The sequence below is a fragment of the Rhinoraja longicauda genome, chromosome 18 (genome assembly GCF_053455715.1).
Source record: "Rhinoraja longicauda isolate Sanriku21f chromosome 18, sRhiLon1.1, whole genome shotgun sequence".
NCBI classification, from domain to species: domain Eukaryota; kingdom Metazoa; phylum Chordata; class Chondrichthyes; order Rajiformes; family Arhynchobatidae; genus Rhinoraja; species Rhinoraja longicauda.
Window position 1 is genome coordinate 6,600,836 of NC_135970.1, and position 20,327 is coordinate 6,621,162.

Consider the following 20,327-nt stretch of genomic DNA (forward strand, 5'->3'; position numbering starts at 1 on the left):
GTATTCACTGGGGTTTAGAAGGATGAGAGGGGATCTTATAGAGACGTATAAAATTATAAAAGGATTGGACAAGCTAGATGCAGGAAAAATGTTCCCAATGTTAGGGGAGTCCAGAACCAGGGGCCACAGTCTAAGAATAAAGGGGAGGCCATTTAAAACTGGGGTGAGAAGAAACTTTTTTACTCAGAGAGTTGTGAATTTGTGGAATTCTGTGCCACAGAGGGCAGTGGAAGCCAATTCACTGGATGAATTTAAAAGAGAGTTAGATAGAGCTCTAGGGGCTAGTGGAATCAAGGTATATGGGGAGAAGGCAGGCACAGGTTACTGATTGTGGATGATCAGCCTTGATCACAATGAATGGCGGTGCTGGCTCGAAGGGCCAAATGGCCTCCTCCTGCACCTATTTTCTATGTTTCTAGGTTTCTAAACAACTTTTCACTGGAGATAAGTGCATTGAAGGTGCAAGGAAGGATCAGTGTTAAATGTGAGCAGTTGTGGGCTAGACAGTGAGGCTACAGGGGGTATCAAATGTATCAGAGCGCTTATCCCTTCAAAAAGCATCGTTTAATGGGAAATGGAATTAATAAAAGACGGTGTTGTGCACCCCAGTGGCTACTGTCCTGTTCCACACCCATGAGAATAAAAGTCACAGAGGAAGATTAAGAGTGTGCATTGGTTCATAGCTGGCATCAGGGCAAGTCCTGCACTGAAACCGTGTTTTCCAGCACTCATGGAAAGTCTCCAGAAAAATAGGGGTCAAATTCACCAAGTGGTACTTATAAGCCTGGGAATGGAGCAAGCTTGCTCTGGGTGAAAACCTCCAGTCCTGATGAAAGGGCAACAACCCAAATCATTAACTCTGGTTGTCTTTCCCTCCACCTTGTGTTTCCTCCACATGCTCCAGTTTCCTCTTACATCTCAAAGACGTGTGGATTGGTAAATTAATCAGTCACCATCAACTGCCCCGATTGAGTAAGTGAGTGGTAGAATCTGGGGAGAGTTAATGGGAACATGCAGAAAATAAAATAGGTTTGTGGAGGATTCATGTAAATGGGTGATTGAAGGTCAGGACAGGCTTGGTGGACTGAAGTGCCTGTTTCCATGCTCAATAATTCTATCTGTGTTTCAAACAATTTATGTTTTGATTTCAGGTTCCCAGCAACTGCAGATTAGTTTGGTTGAGTGTCACGTATATCGAGCTGCAGTGAAAAGCTTTTGTTGGGTTTTTGCACTTCTTAATGAAAGAATTTCAAGGTCAGTGTTCATAGGAGGCTTGATTGGGCAGATTCAATCTGACACAAGAAAAAAACCTGTTCAGCAGGTCAGGCAGCATCTATGGAGGTAAATGGACAGATAGCATTTCAGCTCAGGAAGACCTTGCCAACCCTTGCTTCCCCTTTCCCTACTCTGGGTCCCCCGTTTTTCTTGCCACCTCTACCCCGTTCTATTCTTCCCAATATCCCTCCCTCTGGCTTTACACTTCATCACCCACCTTCCTTTCGTATCTGATTTCACTATTTGCACCATTTTGGCTTCTCCACTTATCTCCTTCAACATTGGCTTCTATCTCCATCCTTCCCTCTCTCACCTGACTCATTAACAATCAAACCCTCTTCACCTATCACTTGGCAGCTCTTGCCCCACCCTGCCCCCTCATATCTTTCTACCAACTATTCCCACTCTACTCCATCAACCTGAAGGCTCCTGGCTTGAATCACTATCTGTCCATTCAATCCACAGTTGCTGTGTTCCTCCAGCAGTTTGTTTTTTTGCTGAAAAAACATCTGCGGTCTCTTGTGTCTATTGATTCGATCCGATGGTGACCTAGAACCAGAGGCCACATTCTTCGACCAAGGAGTCAGCTTCAGATGAGAAATCACCGGTCAGCTCCACCAGCTCGGGCCGCCTCGCCAACAGTCTGTCTGTCCTTTCTACTGTTTTTAAATTATTTTAAGTTTGTGTAAAAGTATGTTTTAGTGTTTGGTTTGTTTTATGTGGTGGGGGGGGGGAAATTGGGGAATTTTTTTTTCAATCTCTTACCGCGACGGAGATGTGATTTTTCTCCATATCGTATCTCCGTCCCCACTGCGGCCTAACATCGTGGAGTGGTGCAGCCTTTCCTGGAGACCAGCCCGGCGCTTCAAGCTGCGGGCGCGGCGCAGGCTTTAACATCGTGGAGCTGTGATCCTTTGCCGAGGATCGACTGTGGAGAGCTCCAACCGCGGGGCCTGTGGACTTTAACACCGTGAAGCCCGCGGTCTCTGGTAAGAAAAGGCCGATTTGGGAGCTCCAATGCCTTGGAGAGTGTTTCAATCTCCCAACGCCGGAGTTTCAATCATCCCGACGCGAGGGCTCGGACAGTCGGTAGCGGCGACTGCGGACGGTTCAACAGCCTTGACCGCGGGTGAACAAAGAGGAAGACGATTGAACTTTAATACCTTCCATCACAGTGAGGAATGTGGAATCCGCTGTGGTGGATGTTTATGTTAAATGTTATTTTATGCCGCTGTGTGTCTTGTTGCTTTTTACTTAGGGTACCTGGTGTTTGCAGGCTGAGATGTGTACGTCACTATACAAAGGAGAACTCAACACACACAGAGCAGGTCGTTGGTAATGGTCCCCAGCTCTTTATTCTGTACATATATATACCATTCACTTAACCACTGAGATCACCTGCAACACATTTATTGGCTCTTTACATAATAGCCACACTAAATCAATAAACTTCCACAGAGAGTCTTGAGAGGGAAGTGAATCCCTTGCTCCAAGTCAGACAATTTCCTCGTAGAGAAGCCGTGATTCAATGCATCCCTGTGCCGTTTGGGAACTGCAATGACATTCTGTATATGCGAACAATTCTGAGAATTACTGTGCCCTCCATAATGTTTGGGACAAAGACCCATCATTTATTTATTTGCCCCACAATTTGAGATTTGCAATAAGCTAAAGATAGCTGCAATACAGGCCTGGCAGAGCATCACCAGAGAAGACAGTGATTTTTTCTATTACAAATCTCACATTGTGGAGTACAGAGGCAAATTAATAAATGATGGGTCTTTGTCCCAAACATTATGGAGGGCACTGTATGATCAAGCACTGTTCAGAGATGGACAATTAAAGTAAAAGCTCTGCATTATAATCATGATAGAGCAGAGAAGGGAAGTGAGTATCTACCTGATCTCGTGCAATAATGCTAGATCAACGTTTGTGATGCAGTTTGCAATGGTATTAGCAGCTCCTGACAGGACCTGACCACTGCTGTCAGACTGGAGGCTCTGGCCCAGCCCCAGATGTCTCAAGGGACAAGCTGGCACCTGGCACCGCAGCACAGGACTGCCAGGAAGCAGTGGATTTGTTGATGTTCAAAATGACTGTCATCGTCCCACATCAAGTGCCACCAGCACCAGCCAGAAACACTGTCGCAGGGTCGGGGTCTGGGTCTGGTCCTCTCAACTCCATCTCTGGGCCTGGTGCTACTCGCTGGTCCTCTTGTCCAGGTTGAATAGGGCAAGGATATCGAGCATGGCTTGTTGGAAATAATTGCCGAACCGATGGGAATCCTGCACAAGAAAAATCATGTCACACATCATGAGCAGCCCCAGTAGGTAGCAGTGCGATTGCCAGCTTCTTCTGGACACAAGTACTTCCAGCCACGTCTACCCTTGAAGTCTGATGGTTTGACGAATATCGGAGGGAGGGGAAACACGTGGGGGTAGTGAGTGCCACATGTCAGAGAATGAGATGGTGAATATAAAGAGGCAGGGGACTCTCAGTGAAACAGCCATGGAGATGGTGGAGAGTGGGGTAGATGTGCAACAAAGCCGAGGGGGTGCACAGGCAGGAGGGAAGGGGCAGGAAGGGTGAGCCAATAACGTCATATAGTGAGGAAACAGGTCCTTCACCCCAGAGTCCATGCTGATCATCAACCACACATTAACACTAATTCTACCCCAACCTATTTTATTCTCCCCACATTCCCATGATCTCCTCCCTGGTGCTTCCATCCAACTACACACCAGGGGCAATGTCAGTGAACCATTAACCCACAAATCTACACATTTTGTTGGGGATGTGGAAGGAAACCAACCTAGCAAGAATCTAAGGCCTATTCAAAATTGGCTTGGAAGAAGGAGTCAAAAGGTAGTTGTGGAGCATTGTTTTTTCTGATTGGAGACCTGTGACTAGTAGGAGATGCAAGGGTTGGTGCCGAGTCCCCTCCGGTCGGTCTCTTATATACATGAATGATTTGGATGTCAATGTAGTTAACATTGTTAGAACATTTGTAGATGACACCAAAAACTGGTGAGCTAGTGGACAGTGAGGAAGGACGTTTACAACAAGATCGAGATCAGTTGATATGGTGAGGCAAGGGATGACAAATGCACTTACTCTCACAAGAGTGAGATATTGCACTTTGGTCTGTCAGCCCAGGGTAGGACTTACACAGTAAATGTCAGAGCTCTGGAGAATGTTGCAAAACAAAAAGATCTGAGAGTACAGGTGCATGGCTCCTGAAGAGTGGCGCGACAGGTCGACAGGTGGGTCACTCAGGAGTCCTGGGCCTCCCCCACTGTCAGCATCTCTGGATAGAAGGAATGGGCGACGTTTCAGGACGAGACCGTTCTTCAGACTGAGTCAGGGGAGAGGGAGGCACAGAGATATGGAAGGGCAAGGTGTGAAAACGAGACATCAAAGGGGACGAAAATCAAGGAAAGTGTGGAATAGATCATTGTTAGCTCGCAGAAGGTGACAATCAGGCCTACAAAGATAAAATATAATTAGGAAGACACTCTGGTCGGAGAACTAGGGTAGGGGAGGGATGGAGAAAGAGGGAAAGCAAGAGTTACTTGAAGTTAGAGAAGTCAATGTTCATACTGCTGGCTATAAGCTGCCCAAGCGAAATATGAGGTGCTGTTCCTCCAATTTGCGCTGGGCCTCACTCTGACAGTGGAGGAGGCCCAGGACTCCTGAGTCACGCACCTCCTGACAACCCAAAGCCTTTCTACAAGACACAAGGTCAGGACTGTGATGGAATTTGCCTGGATGACTGCAGCTCCAATACTTGTTTCCGTCCTTGCATCCATTGACACAGACCCTCCCCTTCAATCATACACTCCTGGGTTTGCCCTGGCTCACATCTCTCCACCCTGCATTCAAGTTCACCGCTCCCAGAATCCGCACTCCCCACCTCGTGGGCAGTCACATATGAACATCAGTGTCAAGTGAACAGGAGATCATCCCCAGGCACACTGCCCGTCAACAAACTCCCCTCCCTCTCTGGCCTTGCATTCTCCCTTCCCACAAGACCAAACTTACCGTCTCGGGGCTGGAGAATTTACTTGAAATGTGCATGTTGATTAGATTTTCTCCGACCATGATGTAAGACACACCATAGCCATCATCAGCAACCTAAGAAAAGACAGATCGGCAGCACATCACAGGATGGAGTGTCTCAGACACGAGAGGCCCCAGCTCCCACCAACCTCCAAACACCACCAGCTGCTCTGCGACGCCATCACTTCTTCCCTCCTCCATCTTGACCCCACTCTCTCCACTACTCTCCCTAATTCCACGATACTCTCCCAACACAGTCCCTCCTCACTGTCGCTTCTTCTCCAAACCTTGCCAACCAACCCCTTCACCTTGGACCATCAACCCCACCCACCCATGTCCTTCACTCCCTGCGCCACCACCCTGGCCAAATTTGAGGAAGGACATTCTTGCTATTGAGGGAGTGCAGTGTAGGTTCACTAGGTTAATTCTCGAAATGGCGGGAATGTCGTATGGTGAAAGACTGGAGCGACTGGGCTTGTATACACTGGAATGTAGAAGGATGAGAGGGGATCTGTGGAATTCTCTGCCTCAGAAGGCAGTGGAGGCCGATTCTCTGAATGCTTTCAAGAGAGAGTTAGATAGAGCTCTTAATGATAGCGGAGTCAGGGGGTATGGGGAGAGGTCAGGAACGGGGTACTGATTGTGGATGATCAGCCATGATCACAGTGAATGGCACGAAGGGCCGAATGGCCTACTCTTGCACCTATTGTCTATTGTCTAACCCTGTCCCTTGCTTCCGTTCACTGCAAATTCCAGTCGCCACCACCATCTCCCTGCACTCTCCGACACCCAATCCCTGTCAACACTCTGGCTCTATCTGTTGCAAGCACCAGTGCTTCATCCAGAGCAGTCTCTTCCCCACGACCGGGAACATATAACCTAATACGCCCCTTTCTCAATATCCCCCCCCCCCCCACTGTGCTCACTATTCAGTGGTTCCCCCCTCCGGCTCCCCAAATTGGTGAAGGGCGGGCTGGTTGTGAAACCCAGCCCTGCTTGCCATCCTCACGTTGTACCTGTAACTGCTGGGTCCGGATCCTTCAAGCCTCTCCTAAGGCAGGATACAGTGTAGACAGTGGGGGTAGACAGAACAGCTTCACACGAATACTCACCGGCCCAAAGCCTCCACCACTTGCCACATACTTCGGGTCGTAGAGGTGAATCTGCTGGAGTGTAGTCTGGCTGGTGGAGAGTTTCCAGGGCTCAGACAAGACCTGCAGAACAACAAGGTCACACAATAAACTGGGGAGGTGGTTTGGGGATGAAATTGTGCCTAGTACTGGGCCCAGTGGTTGTGGGTGGCGGTGGGGTAGAGGGGGGAAAAGAGGCTCAGGGAGACTGGGGTTTTGGGATAGGGGAAACACAGAACCCAGGCCTCGAATTAAGGGCAGAGATTGTGCTGCAGGGAGTGAAAGGACAGATTCAGAGACAGAGCACAAATGAGAAGAGTGTAGGACATGCATGGAGGTATCTGTGAGGCGAGGAAGGGTTGGAAGGGAGGGAGGCTGGTGTGTACAGAAATAGGAAGATGGGACAGATGAATACCTGTCTAGAGAGCTGCTGCAGGTGAAAGGGCTTTAGGTATTTATATCATTGGGATCTCTTCCAGGGCAGAGTGACCTGGACAAGAAGGACAGATTGCACCTGCACAGGAGGGTCCAACATCTAATAACATCCTGACACAAAATGCTGGAGTAACTCAGCGGGACAGGCAGCATCTCTGGAGAGAAGGAATGGGTAACGTTTTGGGTCGAGACCCCTCTTTAGACAGTCTATCCAGAGATGCTGTCCGTCCCGCTGAGTTACTCCAGCATTTTGTGTCTATCCTCAGTTCCTTCCTGCAGCAATCCTCCTGGGGAGGTTTGTTAGTGCTACTTGGGAGGTTTCAACTCGTGCGGAGAGGGGTCAACTCTGAATGCCGGTGCAGCGGGTGGGAAGACTGACTCATGTGTAGGAAATGGAACAGGCAAGTCCAGTGGGAAGAGAAGGCTGAGACAGGTGGAGAAGTATGAGATGGTCGGTAGCTTTAACTGCATTTTTATTAATGCAAAGAGCCGCTCAGATAAAACGGATGAGCTGAGACCAAAGATCATCACATAGGATTACGACACAGGAACTTTACATGGGATTATGATATTGTTACAATCGCAGAAACACGGTTAAAAGGGCAGGACTGGCAGCTCAATGTTCCGGTGTATAGAAGGTTCAGGCATGAGGGGTTGCCATAGGGGTGGGGTGTTTCACTGCTGATTAGGGAGAACATTGTGGCCTAACTCAGGGAGGAGGTTCTGGAGGGATTGAAAAATGAGGCTATTTCTGTAGAAGTTGGGAATAAAAAGGGGTAATCATTTTGCTAGCATTATAGGGTTTGACTCTATGATGAAACCAAGGAGATAAATGAAGGCAGGCCAGTGGACGTTGGCTAAATGGTTTAATATGGTTTTTGAAAAGGTCCCACCTGGTAGGCTGGCCCAGAAGGTTAAGGCACAAGAAATCCAAGGCATGTTGCACTCTAGTTTGAATTAGTGGAGTTATAGAGAGCAAAGAAGGTTGTCTAAGAATACTGCGACTCATAGATCAGTGGGAGTTGGAATTGAACCCATACAAGTGTGAAGTCAAATTCTTGTACAACATAGAGTAAACGGCAGGGACATTAGGAGCATCAATGCACAGCGATAGAATGGATGAATGAATGAATAAGTTTATTGGCCAAGTATGTGCATATACAAGGAATGTGCCTTGGTGCTCCGCTCACAAATGACAACACAAACAAACAGTTAACAATTAAGAACAAAGCATAACCACATCAAAACAATAAGGATACAACATTACAGTCTAAACATGTGGGTGAAAATAAACCAGAGCAAAAAAGAGACTACAGACTTTGGTTATAGCTTGGGGTTTCAGATGTACCACTGATATAAGGCTCAAAATGCAGCTGTACAACACAATGGTTCGACTGCATTGTGGGTACAGTTCTGGTCGTCACATTATTGGAAGGTGTGCAAGCAATGTAGAGAGTGCAGACAAACATCACCAGGATATTGGCTGCAATGGAAGCCTGCAGTTTCAGGAGAGATGAGGTTTATTCTCACTGGAGTATAGGAGGCACAGAGGATGTTTGTAGAATTCTGACAGGCAAAGATAGGATGGATAGTCAGAATCCTTTTTACCAAGGCAGAGGGAGGCCAGAACGAGAAGAGTTTTAGGTTGAGTGGGGAGATCTGAAGTGTACGCTGATCCCGCAGAGGGGTGCTGCTTATCTGGGACAAGCTGTCAATGGAGCTGGTGTAAGCAAATCCTATTACAAAGTTTAAAAGTAAGGAGTAACGGGATGTGTGTAATGCAGGGCAATAGGATAAGCATTGATAGGCAGAGGCAAGGTGGGTCGACCTGTTCCTTGTCAACCCTCCACAGGAGCTGGCAGAGTGCTGCTTGTCCTGCGGTGTGACACTTAATGAGGGCACTGAGGATGTGTGTTAATAGCAGAATTATTTCATTTCAGCTGGTTCCGAAACAATCGGAACACAAGGAAGCCAATACGATACTGTTCAACAGGAGAATGGATCAGAGCTTTTGAAAACGGCATTGGCGATGTTGTGGTTAATGCCATGTTAACATCTAACAGACAGCACTGCTGCGTTCCTGAGCCTAGGTTTCAGGGTAATATGCGTAGGAAGAAAACTGCAGATGCTGGTTTAAATTGAAGGTAGACACAAAATGCTGGCGTAACTCTAGCGGGTCAAGCTTCATCTCGGGAGAGAAGGAATGGGTGACGTTTCGGGTCGAGACCCTTTGGGTCTCGACCCAAAACGTCACCCATTCCTTCTTTCCCGAGATGCTGCCTGACCCTCTGAGTTACTCCAGCATTTTGTGTCTACCTTCAGGGTAATACACCGGCCGAGAGTCCCTTCCACATCTGGAGGGAACATGGATGCTCTTGCTCTTGTGGACACACAATACTTGCCTCTTTCAGGAAGGGCGAGTCCACCCCCAGGTACTTGGACACCACATAGAGGCAGAAGAGGTGACGGTCGATGCCGTTTCCTGTCATGGCGTGACGATACATACTCTGGTGCTTGTCAGCCGCCAACTTAAACAGCTTCAGTTTCTCTTCATTCTGGGATTTGGACAATGAGAGAGAAAAAAAAAAACAAGGCAATAGATTGAATGACCTCCTTGGCATCACTGCCGCCCATACCCAGCACTGCACCAAACAGTACAATCACCACTGACCTGGAAACCCTCCAGATAGTAGCAGCAGGACAACAACAATATCCTGGCGGCTTCATACTTTAAACCCCACCCCACCCGCAACACTCCCTGCCTGACCAGACCCAAAGCATCCTCCTCAATGCTACTGATCATTCCCCACATCCCAACCTCCACAACCACTTCTTGATCCCAAGGGATTTACTCCAATGCTTCGACATCCAGACTGGGTCCCAGGGATTGGCATGTTCCTGAAGGGAATGTGTAATCAATGTGGGCAGCAGAAGCTACTTACCATCTCAGATGGGTTTACCATGGCCAGGACGAACTGGGTGGACTGATTAGTGCAGGACCTCACTGTCTCTGTGCGACCCTCTCTAAACAGGCGGGTCATCGACGCCTCGTAGGTCAGGCAGAATTTACCCTTGTCCTACAATCAGAACACAAAAGGTAGATCACCATTTAAACCCCCCTGGTCCACAAATCTCTGGCACCATTACAAGGTCTGAGAATTCACAGCACACAGAGTTTGAGTGGATGCCATATAAGCTTCTGAAGGTCACGCTAAGGAGATTCCCTGCTTACTATATTGCAAAACAAAAATCAACCGCCCTCTGATAATACTTTCTATTTTCTTGAACCTGAAGTGCACAGGAGTTAATTATTTCACACAAGCTGCTCTTTCACCTGTAATCTCTGGCATTGTCCCAGCATGTTATCCTTCTCATGAGTCTTCCCAGCAATAGTGTGCCGGAACTACACTCAAAACCCTCGTGACTCAACAATTACATAACAAAACAGGCAATATCCATAGGATATTGGCCTATTGGTCGGCATTTTCACAATTGAAATAGCTGTGACCCTTGATCTTACTGCTCCTCATTACTACAGTCCAGGGTTCAGATCCCATCACGGTGATGTCCCTCAGTGAGCAGTGACGCCACCAGGAACCCACCTGGAGGCCCGGCTCACCCGCCTGGAGTGGAAGGAGTCGGTATGCAGACCGGCTGTGCGGGGGAATGCACGGCCTCGACGTGGGAGTGGGCCGCTGGAGGCCCTGCAACAGCCTGGGGCTCGGCTGGACCAGGCGCTGCTCCAACAGGTCGAGCACGTGGACCGCACGCGGCCTACAGCGGTGGAGGACACTACGACTACGCTTGGCCAGGCCGATCCTGCAAACGCCACCAGGACCACAGACCTTCACGGTCAGATCAAGAACCCTGCACTTACAACAACGGGGACGTGAAAATGGTGTCAAACTGCCGACTCTGTACTGTCTCAGTGTACCGCTGCTATTATGGGAGATAATACGATATTATTTTATGCATGATATTATTTGATATTATTTTATACATTAGACATTGTTACGGTATTATTTTATACATTGTTGTTTAAGGTTTGTAACTACTTAGGCATTAGGCGCCTCTCTGTAACTAATTAAGGCGCTCTAGACATTCCTTACCCTTGACACGTCTCTGTAACATAACACTCCTTTGCTTTAGCCTTTACCTTTGCTTTAGCCTAGATGATAAGGGTGGCAGAATCCGAAGAGATGCAGACATTCATCAATGAATAGGATTTAATGGTGGCAAGAGAAGAGATAAGGAAAAACATAGGCCTTGGGGTGATGGATGGATGTGAGGGATGAACTAGCAGGAAATAAGGGAGGCGAAATATGAAGGGATGTGATCATTGAGATAAGGATATATTACTAAATGGGATTTAATGGTGGCGGGACAAACAGGTACTACAAAGAAATGAAGGACTGAAGAAAGGAGTGTGGGTATGAGGTAATCATATCATATCATATATATACAGCCGGAAACAGGCCTTTTTCGGCCCTCCAAGTCCGTGCCGCCCAGCGATCCCCGTACATTAACACTATCCTACACCCACTAGGGACAATTTTTACATTTACCCAGCCAATTAACCAACATACCTGTACGTCTTTGGAGTGTGGGAGGAAACCGAAGATCTCGGAGAAAACCCACGCAGGTCACGGGGAGAACGTACAAACTCCTTACAGTGCAGCACCCGTAGTCAGGATCGAACCTGAGTCTCCGGCGCTGCATTCGCTGTAAAGCAGCAACTCTACCGCTGCGCTACCGTGCCGCCCATAAGGTTTAGAATAATCCTATAAAAATAGGCTGCCCGGTGTACTAAGTGGGCAGTCAGATGGTTGACATCCTGATTGTTCCAGCCGTTGTTTGCAAATAAAGGCTTTTAACTTCTTGAAGAATTCTCCGTGTCATCTGCTTCATTTTGAACACCAGTAACCACGACAAAATACACATGTACTGTATCTGAGATGCCCATCTCATGTATCTAAGCCAGGGGTTCCCAACCTTTTTCGTTCCGTTTACCCATGGCAACTTTTCGAAAGTAAATTTACCCCCACCCTGTTTGGTTTAGTAATTTGAGTTTACATTTCTACCACAATAAAGCAACCAACAAAGGAGAAATTTTAAAATACTGTTTTTAACATTATTATTTTAAGTTCAAGTAACAATAATGGGGGGCAGAATTTACCCCCCTGGGGGTAAATTTACCCCAGGTTGGGAACCCTTGATCTAAGTGCTTATGTATAGTGATATTTGTACTGAACTGTACACCAAATGAATCTCACTATACCTCGCTCGGTACACGTGACAAACAAATTGCCATACCCTGTAATGTGCCAGTTGTAGAGCCATTTGGACAAAGGCATCGGGGCTAATGCGACACTGCTTGATCAGACCCTTCCCAAAATTGTCAAACGGGAAAGAGTGGAAGTCCACATCATTGGCAAGCTTCTGGGCCACGCTCAGAGACTGATTGATGACCTCTTGGCACTGGAGAGAGCAGGAGAACAAGAGAGACAAGTCAGCAAGAAGCCAGTTTAACAGGAACACAGTGCTGCTGCATGACAGAAACACAGTGCTGCATGACAGGAACACAGTGCTGCATGACAGGAACACAGTGCTGCATGACAGAAACACAGTGCTGCATGACAGAAACACAGTGCTGCATGACAGAAATGGATCAATCACCAGCGCAATAGAAACGCCAAGACTTTTGGCACCTTGTATAATGTAATGAATGAGAAACTAGTTTAGAGAGATCAGAACCGGAGGGGGAGGGGGAGGGGGAGGGGGAAGGAAGTGTCTCCACACAGCATCAGAGGGTTTGGATTAGTAATGAAAAAAGAGCAAGGGACAAGCCGGAATGGAACTTCTTACTGTAGAAGGACAGCCGTGCAAAAAGAGTGTGGTAACATGAAGGCAAAATAGAGCAATAGAAAATGAATTACAATTACAATGCTTAAAAGACATTTGCACAGGTGCATGGATATAAATGTGGTTGGAGGGATGTGGGTCAAACACAGGCCAATGGGCCTAGCTCAGGTACACAATTTGGTCGGCAGAGACGAGTTGGGCTGAAGGGCATGATTCATTACTGTACAACTCTATGTTTGCAATGAGCCGCTGACTAGGGTGCTGTCTGGGCACATTGTGGAAGGTGGGCTGGCGAGAGGAATGTGGAAACAAAGCCAGAGCCTCTCTCGATGACCAACAAAGTAAAAAAAACCAAGAAGAGGCAGAAAATGGGTTGATAATACAAGGGACAAGCAGATTAAATGGTTATCACGAGCAGAGGAAGTAAGGAAAATAAATAAAAGAGGACATGCAAAGACACAGTTATTGCAATGGAAATCAAAAGATCTTTGATAAGAATGCAGATATTGAACAGGGTGATAACAGGACCTCTGAGGGATAGAGAATGTGATCTACACATGGAGACAGATAGCCCTGCTGGAATACTGATGAGCACTTTATACTCGTCATTACCATGGAAGCAGATACTGTTAAAGTCTCAGTAAAAGAGATGGTAGAAAAAATAAAACATAGGCTGGTATTAAAATAACAGTCGATGGTCAAAATGGAAACCACCCAGCCCAGGTTGGATGTATCCTCCAGTGCTGAGGCAGGAGGGGGTGGAGATGGAAGAAACCTGCAATAATTTTCCAGATCTCCCTGAATATAGTAGGAGGCAGAGAACTGGAAAATTGCAAATGGTTAAAGATCACTGACCCAAAACATTACCTCCCTTTTCTGCTTCACAGATGCGACCTGACCTGTCAAATATCTCCAGTATTTTCTGCTTTTTCATTCTAGATGTTCAGCAGTTTTTGAGTTTTCAGCAAATATATAGACAATAGGTGCAGGAGTAGGCCATTCGGCGTTCAAACAGTTCAATGTGATCATGGCTGATCATCCACAATCAGTGCCCTCTCCCCATACCCCTTGATTCCGCTAGTCCTAAGAGCTCTATCTAACTCTTTTGAATGCATCCAGTGAATTGGCCTCCACTGTCTTATGAGGCAGAGAATTCCACAAATTCACAACTCTCTGTGTGAAAAGGTTTTTCCTCGTCTCAGTTCTAAATGGCCTACCCCTTATTCTTAAATTGTGGCCCCCGGTTCTGGACTCCCCCAACATCGGGAACATGTTTCCTGCATCTAGCATATCCAATCCCTTAATAATTTAATATGTTAGACCCTTGTTCAAAACAAAAGTTTGTAAGGGTAAACTGTGAAGGTTTGCAGATGGATAAACTCTGAAACTGCAGTTCAACCACAGTTGTGGAGAAAGCTGTTAAGAATGACAATCAGGGAGAAAAAAGAAAGTTAACTGAGTCAGTAAGTTATGAACTTTTTGATTGTGACAGAGCTGGCTAGTGAAGGTAGGGTGGTGAGGTATTGTGTGTAGTTCAGGTCACCACTCTATGGGAAATGTGTGTTTGTGCTGGGGAGAGTGCCGAGACTGGAGGACTTCAGTCAACGGGAGAGATTAGATGAGGTGGGCTTGAATTTAAGGGGATGGTTTAAAGTGAGACACAGGAGTTATAGAGGAAATTTGAGGGGGATATTTATTTTAAACACAGAAAATAGTTGACAATTGGAACACTGTGCTGGAAAAGTTGATGGAATTTAGATTTAAAAGACATTTAGACAAACACTTAAATAGGCCAGACATAAAAGGATATGGTTGTAATGTGAGCAAATGGGTTTAGTGTAGATGGGCATTGACTTGGTGGGCTGCACCACTCTGTGACTATGCATATACAGATTTTCAGAAGGCATTTGATAAAAGTCATACATAAAAGGCAGGTGAGCCTAACTGAGGCTCATGGAATAAAAGAGTCTAAGGCGGTGTAAATAAATAACTGTGTTAAGGACAGGCTACACAGTAAAGGCAGATCAACATTTCACAGGTGGAGGGAGAAAGTAGGCTGGGACAACTGCTCTTACAATAAATATTAATGACTTTGTAATGAAGGAGACAGGTAAAATTTCCACAATTTGTGTCACCTTCAGTTTTTGAATTAGTAAGCAGTTTAGAGGATAGTATAGATTTCAACAGGTAGGATGATGGAAGGAAGGGGGAATGGGAATGACTGAATTGCTCTGCAAAGGGCTAGTGCAGACTGTGGGCCAAATGGCCTTCTCTAGCAATAACGATTGCACGACTCCAGGATATCGATCAGCTGGGGTTTATTCAGTCTGCTGACAGAACTCACCGGCTCTTCGATGTCCCACTGCAGCCGCTGGGGTGGCAGGATCCGGGGATTAGGCTCTCCCTTGCAATTCCCCTCGTCTGTGTATCCAAGATAGTCAGTGGCCAACAAGTTCTGCAGGAGACACGAAGACGTTAGGAATGCGTGCACTCACTGGCTGAGCACCAAGCCCAGATGGGAGATCTGCAAGGAACCTTCCACACAGCAGAAACACAAGCAAGAACAGAGTCAGCTAATCACACCGTCCCCGCTATTTTTAGGCTCCTGGAAAAGAGAAGCCAAAGTATGAAGGAGACCCGATTAAAATTACTGGCTTCAACAGCCAAGGTCAACTGCAGACCCACCATCTGCCTCACGGTTCCAGTCCTCAGTGACAGAGTAGTTCAGCATTAAAAAACAGAATCCCACAATCAATCGGGTTTAAACAGAGTAAAAGAGGAATGCTCAAATCTAGGTGATATGCACTGAAATAATGCAATCTTTTCACTGGTGGCAATGATTTAGCTAATCAGAGTCAATAAACATGGTCAGTCCAATATTTTTTCTGGGACCCAGGGCAAATCACTGGCTCCACACGATGCTTTGGAAAAGTACATGGCAACACGCTGACCCTGGGCCCATAGCACCGCGCTGACCCTGGGGCCCATGGCAACACGCTGACCCTGGGGCCCATGGCAACACACTGACCCTGGGGCCCATAGCAACGCTCCCACCCTGGGCCCATAGCACCGCGCTGACCCTGGACCTATGGCAACGCACTGACCCTGGGCCCTTTGCAACGCGCTGACCCTGGGCCCATAGCAACACACTGATCCCGGGGCCCATGGCAACACGCTGACCCTGGGCCCATAGCAACGTGCTGACCCTGGGCCCATAGCAACACACTGACCCTGGGGCCCATGGCAACGCACTGACCCTGCGGCCCATAGCAACGCACTGACCCAGGGGCCTATGGCAACACTCCCACCATGGGCCCATAGCACCGCGCTGACCCTCGGGCCCATTGCAAGGCGCTGACCCTGGGCCCATAGCAATGCGCTGACCCTGGGGCCCATAGCAACGCACTGACCCTGGGCCCATAGCACCGCGCTGACCCTGGGGCCCATGGCAACGCACTGACCCTGGGCCCATAGCAATGCACTGACCCTGGGCCCATAGCAACGCTCCCACCGGGGCCCATAGCAACGCGCTGACCCTGGGCCCATAGCAATGCGCTGACCCTGGACCTATGGCAAAACGCTGACCCTGGGCCCATAGCAACGCGCTGACCCTGGGCCCATAGCAACGCACTGACCCTGGGGCCCATAGCGACACACCCACCCTGGGGCCCATAGCAATGCGCTGACCCTGGACCTATGGCAAAACGCTGACCCTGGGCCCATAGCAACGCGCTGACCCTGGGCCCATAGCAACGCACTAACCCTGGGGCCCATAGCAACACACTGACCCTGGGGCCCATTGCAATGCACTGACCCTGGGGCCCATAGCAACACACCCATCTTGGGGCCATAGCAACACACTGACCCAGGGCCCATAGAAACGCACTGACCCTGGGGCTCATAGCAACACACTGACCCAGGGGCTCATTGCAACGCACTGACCCAGGGGTCCATAGCAACACACCCACCCTGGGCCCATAGCAACATTCTGACCCAGGGGCCCATAGCAACACACCCACCTTGGGCTCATAGCAACGCACTGACCCTGAGGCCATAGCAACGCACTGACCCTGGGGCCAAAGCAAAGCACTGACCCTGGGGCCCATAGCAACGCACTGACCCTGAGGCCATAGCAACGCACTGACCCTGGGGCCATAGCAACGCACTGACCCTGAGGCCATAGTAACGCACCCACCCTGGGCCCATGACAACGCACCGACCCTGGGGCCCATAGCAACACACTGACCCAGGGCCCATAGCAGTACGCTGACCATGGGGCCCATAGCAGTACGCTGACCCTGGGGCCCGTAGCAATACGCTGACCCTGGGGCCCATAGCAACGCATTGACCCTGAGGCTATAGCAACGCACTGACCCTGGGGCCCATAACAATGCACCCACCCTGGGCCCATGACAACACACCGACCCTGGGGCCCGTAGCAACACGCTGACCCTGGGGCCCACAGCAATGCACTGACCCAGGGCCCATAGCAACGCACTGACCCTGGGGCCTGTAGCAACACACTGACCCTGGGGCCCATAGCAACGCACTGACCCTGGGGCCCATAGCAACGCACTGACCCTGGGGCCCATAGCAACGCACTGACCCTGAACCCATAGCAACACACTGACCCTGGGCCCATAGCAACGCACTGACCCTGGGGCCCATAGCAATGCACTGACCCTGGGACCCTGGTAATGTGCTCACCCTGGGGCCCGTAGCAATGCACTCGATCCGTGGGCTTTTGGGAACGGACTTGCACTTGGGACCCTCAGCAATGCACTGGAGCCTGGTGACCACAGCAATGCATTGGAGCCCGGTAACCATGGCAATGCACTGGAGCCCGTTGACCACAGCAATGCACTGGAGCCCAGTGAGCATGGCAATGCACTGGAGCCCGGTGACCATGGCAACGCACTGGCACCCAAGGCCCATGGCAACATATCCAATTTCACTAAACCTGAACCAGTCCTGCAATTTGGTGCCATCTGCAGCAGACAGTGAGTATTGCAGACACCATCAACAAGCACTGTCAATATGATGATGGTGTCTGCAAAACTCACTGTCTGCTGCAGTAGGAGAACATCACTCTGCACAGTCCTGGCTTCTTTCCAAACAAACCAAAAACCTTCTTCCCTGGCTTGCTATCTATCCTCATCTAAAATTGGTGGTGCCCTCTGATTGAACCTGTTCCCATCAGGGGATAATGGTACCTGCTTCACTCAGTTCCAAGACAAAGCCTTCAATGGCCCAGCAAGTCACCATGGGTGAAGAGTCCTCACATTTCTCTGCATTTCCTTGCAAAAACTTAAATCTACAATTGCAATTGCAATGAGAATGGGATCTCAGGAAGGCGAAGAGAAACCCACCTCCCACAAGTGGCCGATGATCGGAGCGTCTGCCCAGGAATGTTCGGCATTCAGGCCAATTTTACCATTCTTGAAGATGATCAAACTCAAAGACTTGTCAAACCACCTGCAAACAAAGACGTGTGCTCTCAGAAATATGGTAGCAAGTCCATCCAAATGCACCCTCTCACACACCGCCCCGCCCACAATGAGCTGCGCTCCACTCTTCCCTAATCTTCTCTCCTCCTGCTTCTCATTCCCTTGAGATTGGGGATGACTTGCTTCCACTCCAGGTCTCTGGATTCTGAGGGGCCAGTGTGGTATCAGCAGATGGGATTGGAGGTTCTTGATGGTAGGGTGGATGGATATTTGGGAAATGGAATCTTTTTCTCTATTACCTGGTAATTTAGCCGATTCAGAGCTTGGTCCGTTCAGGATCTGGTGTTGAGCAACATAGCATAGATGATGGTGCCAAGAGAGGGCATTATGGTATTCAGCATTGGGGATGTTGTCCTGGGAGAGGATGTTGATCCTGGCTTGCTTATACATCCAGCAATCTTGGAGGATTATGTAGGGAAGGGTTGGCCTTATCTTTCCAGTGCTCAAAGGGCTCTCTGTAAGGAGTCTATGGCTCAGATAGTCAGAGTCATACAGCATGGAAACAGATCCTTCTGCCCAACTTGCCCATGCCGACCAAGATACCTCATCCATACTAGTATTTGCATTATATGTGCATGGATGTGGGAACAAACCGGCATACCCAGAGGAAACCTACTTAGTCATGGGAAGAACATACAAACTCCATGCAGGCAGCACCAGAGGTCAGGATTGAACTCGGGTCACTGGAGCGGTGAGATGGCAGTGTGACTAGCCGATTCACTCCACCGCCCAGCAAGGAATGCACAACGTGAGTTTGCACCAGATTTGATGCCTTGATTTTCATCGAGTCTTTTTCTCTGCCAGCCAAAAGCTGTGGCGGCTACGTAAAGGTGGGGAGGATATTCACTCTCATGGTCTGTGCTCGCCGAGAGGTAGCTTCCGAGATACGGGAGGCGCCCAGGTCTCCGTGGAACATCACTGTCAGGAGGATGGAGAGGAGTGGCAGGGGCAGGTTAGGAGATCTTTCACGAGTGGTTGGGTTTCAAGCCCATTCTCCCCTTTGTCCCAGGTGAAGGAATTGACGATAACCTGGAGCTCAACTGGAAGCCTCGTCCACTCACTGGAGCCCATCTATTGAGGTTGAGGTGACAACACAATCCACCCTGTCAGAGACCCTCCCAAATCCAACCCCCCCCCCCCTTCTCCTCCGCAGTTTCCATCTTGCCAACTCAGGAAATCTGGACAATGAACCATTCCAAAATATCTCCTCTGCACCCATCCTCACCCCACAATCTGACTGCCTCAGTCACAGTTCCACCAGCCCACTCCGGTCTGACCACCTCACCCCACCCTACCATCCAATGTATGACACCTACCTGTCATAGCACTTGCCGTGAAGCAAAGATTTAGCATAGTCATCTAGTGAAGATACGGGCTCCTCTTTCCTGAATCCCTGTTCAGTATCGTCCAGCGTCACAAAGAAAGCCGCCTTCTCGATCGCCTCCAGCGACAGCTTGTTTCTCCCCCGGCTGAAGTAGGATTGGCGAGCTTTGGCCCAGGGCACCCTTGACCAGCAGGAGATAAACCACACTGTAAACACTCAGTGAACAGCACCCACTGCATACAGGGTGGCACCAGCTACCGTGTGTGTGTATGTGTGTGTGTGTGTGTGTGTGTGTGTGTGTCTCTGTGTGGCTGTGTGTGTGTGTGTGTGTGTGTGTGTGTGTGTGTGTGTGTCTCTGTGTGTGTGTGTGTCTGTGTGTGTGTGTGTCTGTGTGTGTGTGTGTCTGTGTGTGTGTGTGTCTGTGTGTGTGTCAATTGGGAGGGAGGGGAGGGGAAGGTAGAGGCAGATGACGGAGACTATCTTCCCTCTACATTCTTAGTCCTGATGCAGGATCTTGACAAAATCATGGTCAAAATACTGCCCATTCCACCCCCCCCCCCCACAGATGCTGTCTGACCCACTGTTCCTCCTGTAGTTGTTTTTTTTGCTCTCAGTTCCATCATCTGCAGAATCTTGTGTCTCTATTTGGTAAAACAGGTTTCCCTGAATGTGTTTGATAAGGTACTGTACAAATAGCTTTTAAAATTCATGAAATTAAACATAGATTTGGAGATT

At 48.7% G+C, this 20,327-nt stretch overlaps 2 protein-coding genes across 6 annotated transcripts in view; both read right to left on the bottom strand.

Annotated features, from left to right (window-relative positions):
- LOC144602214 (oxysterols receptor LXR-alpha-like) overlaps window positions 1–20,327 on the bottom strand; it is a 442,571-nt gene that overhangs the window by 227,426 nt on the left and 194,818 nt on the right. The window lies entirely within an intron of this gene.
- Window positions 2,606–20,327, bottom strand: part of cpt1ab (carnitine palmitoyltransferase 1Ab (liver)) — a 66,331-nt gene continuing 48,609 nt past the window's right edge. For all 5 annotated transcript variants that reach the window (XM_078415021.1, XM_078415018.1, XM_078415022.1 and 2 more), the window contains 9 exons: window positions 19,585–19,773; window positions 18,131–18,236; window positions 15,106–15,216; window positions 12,213–12,377; window positions 9,842–9,976; window positions 9,302–9,454; window positions 6,447–6,548; window positions 5,317–5,409; window positions 2,606–3,560 (listed from right to left, as the gene is read on the bottom strand). In XM_078415021.1, the coding sequence (XP_078271147.1) occupies window positions 3,474–3,560; window positions 5,317–5,409; window positions 6,447–6,548; window positions 9,302–9,454; window positions 9,842–9,976; window positions 12,213–12,377; window positions 15,106–15,216; window positions 18,131–18,236; window positions 19,585–19,773 (1,141 nt within the window). In that variant the 3' untranslated portion in view covers window positions 2,606–3,473. The remainder of the gene's footprint in view (window positions 3,561–5,316; window positions 5,410–6,446; window positions 6,549–9,301; window positions 9,455–9,841; window positions 9,977–12,212; window positions 12,378–15,105; window positions 15,217–18,130; window positions 18,237–19,584; window positions 19,774–20,327) is intronic.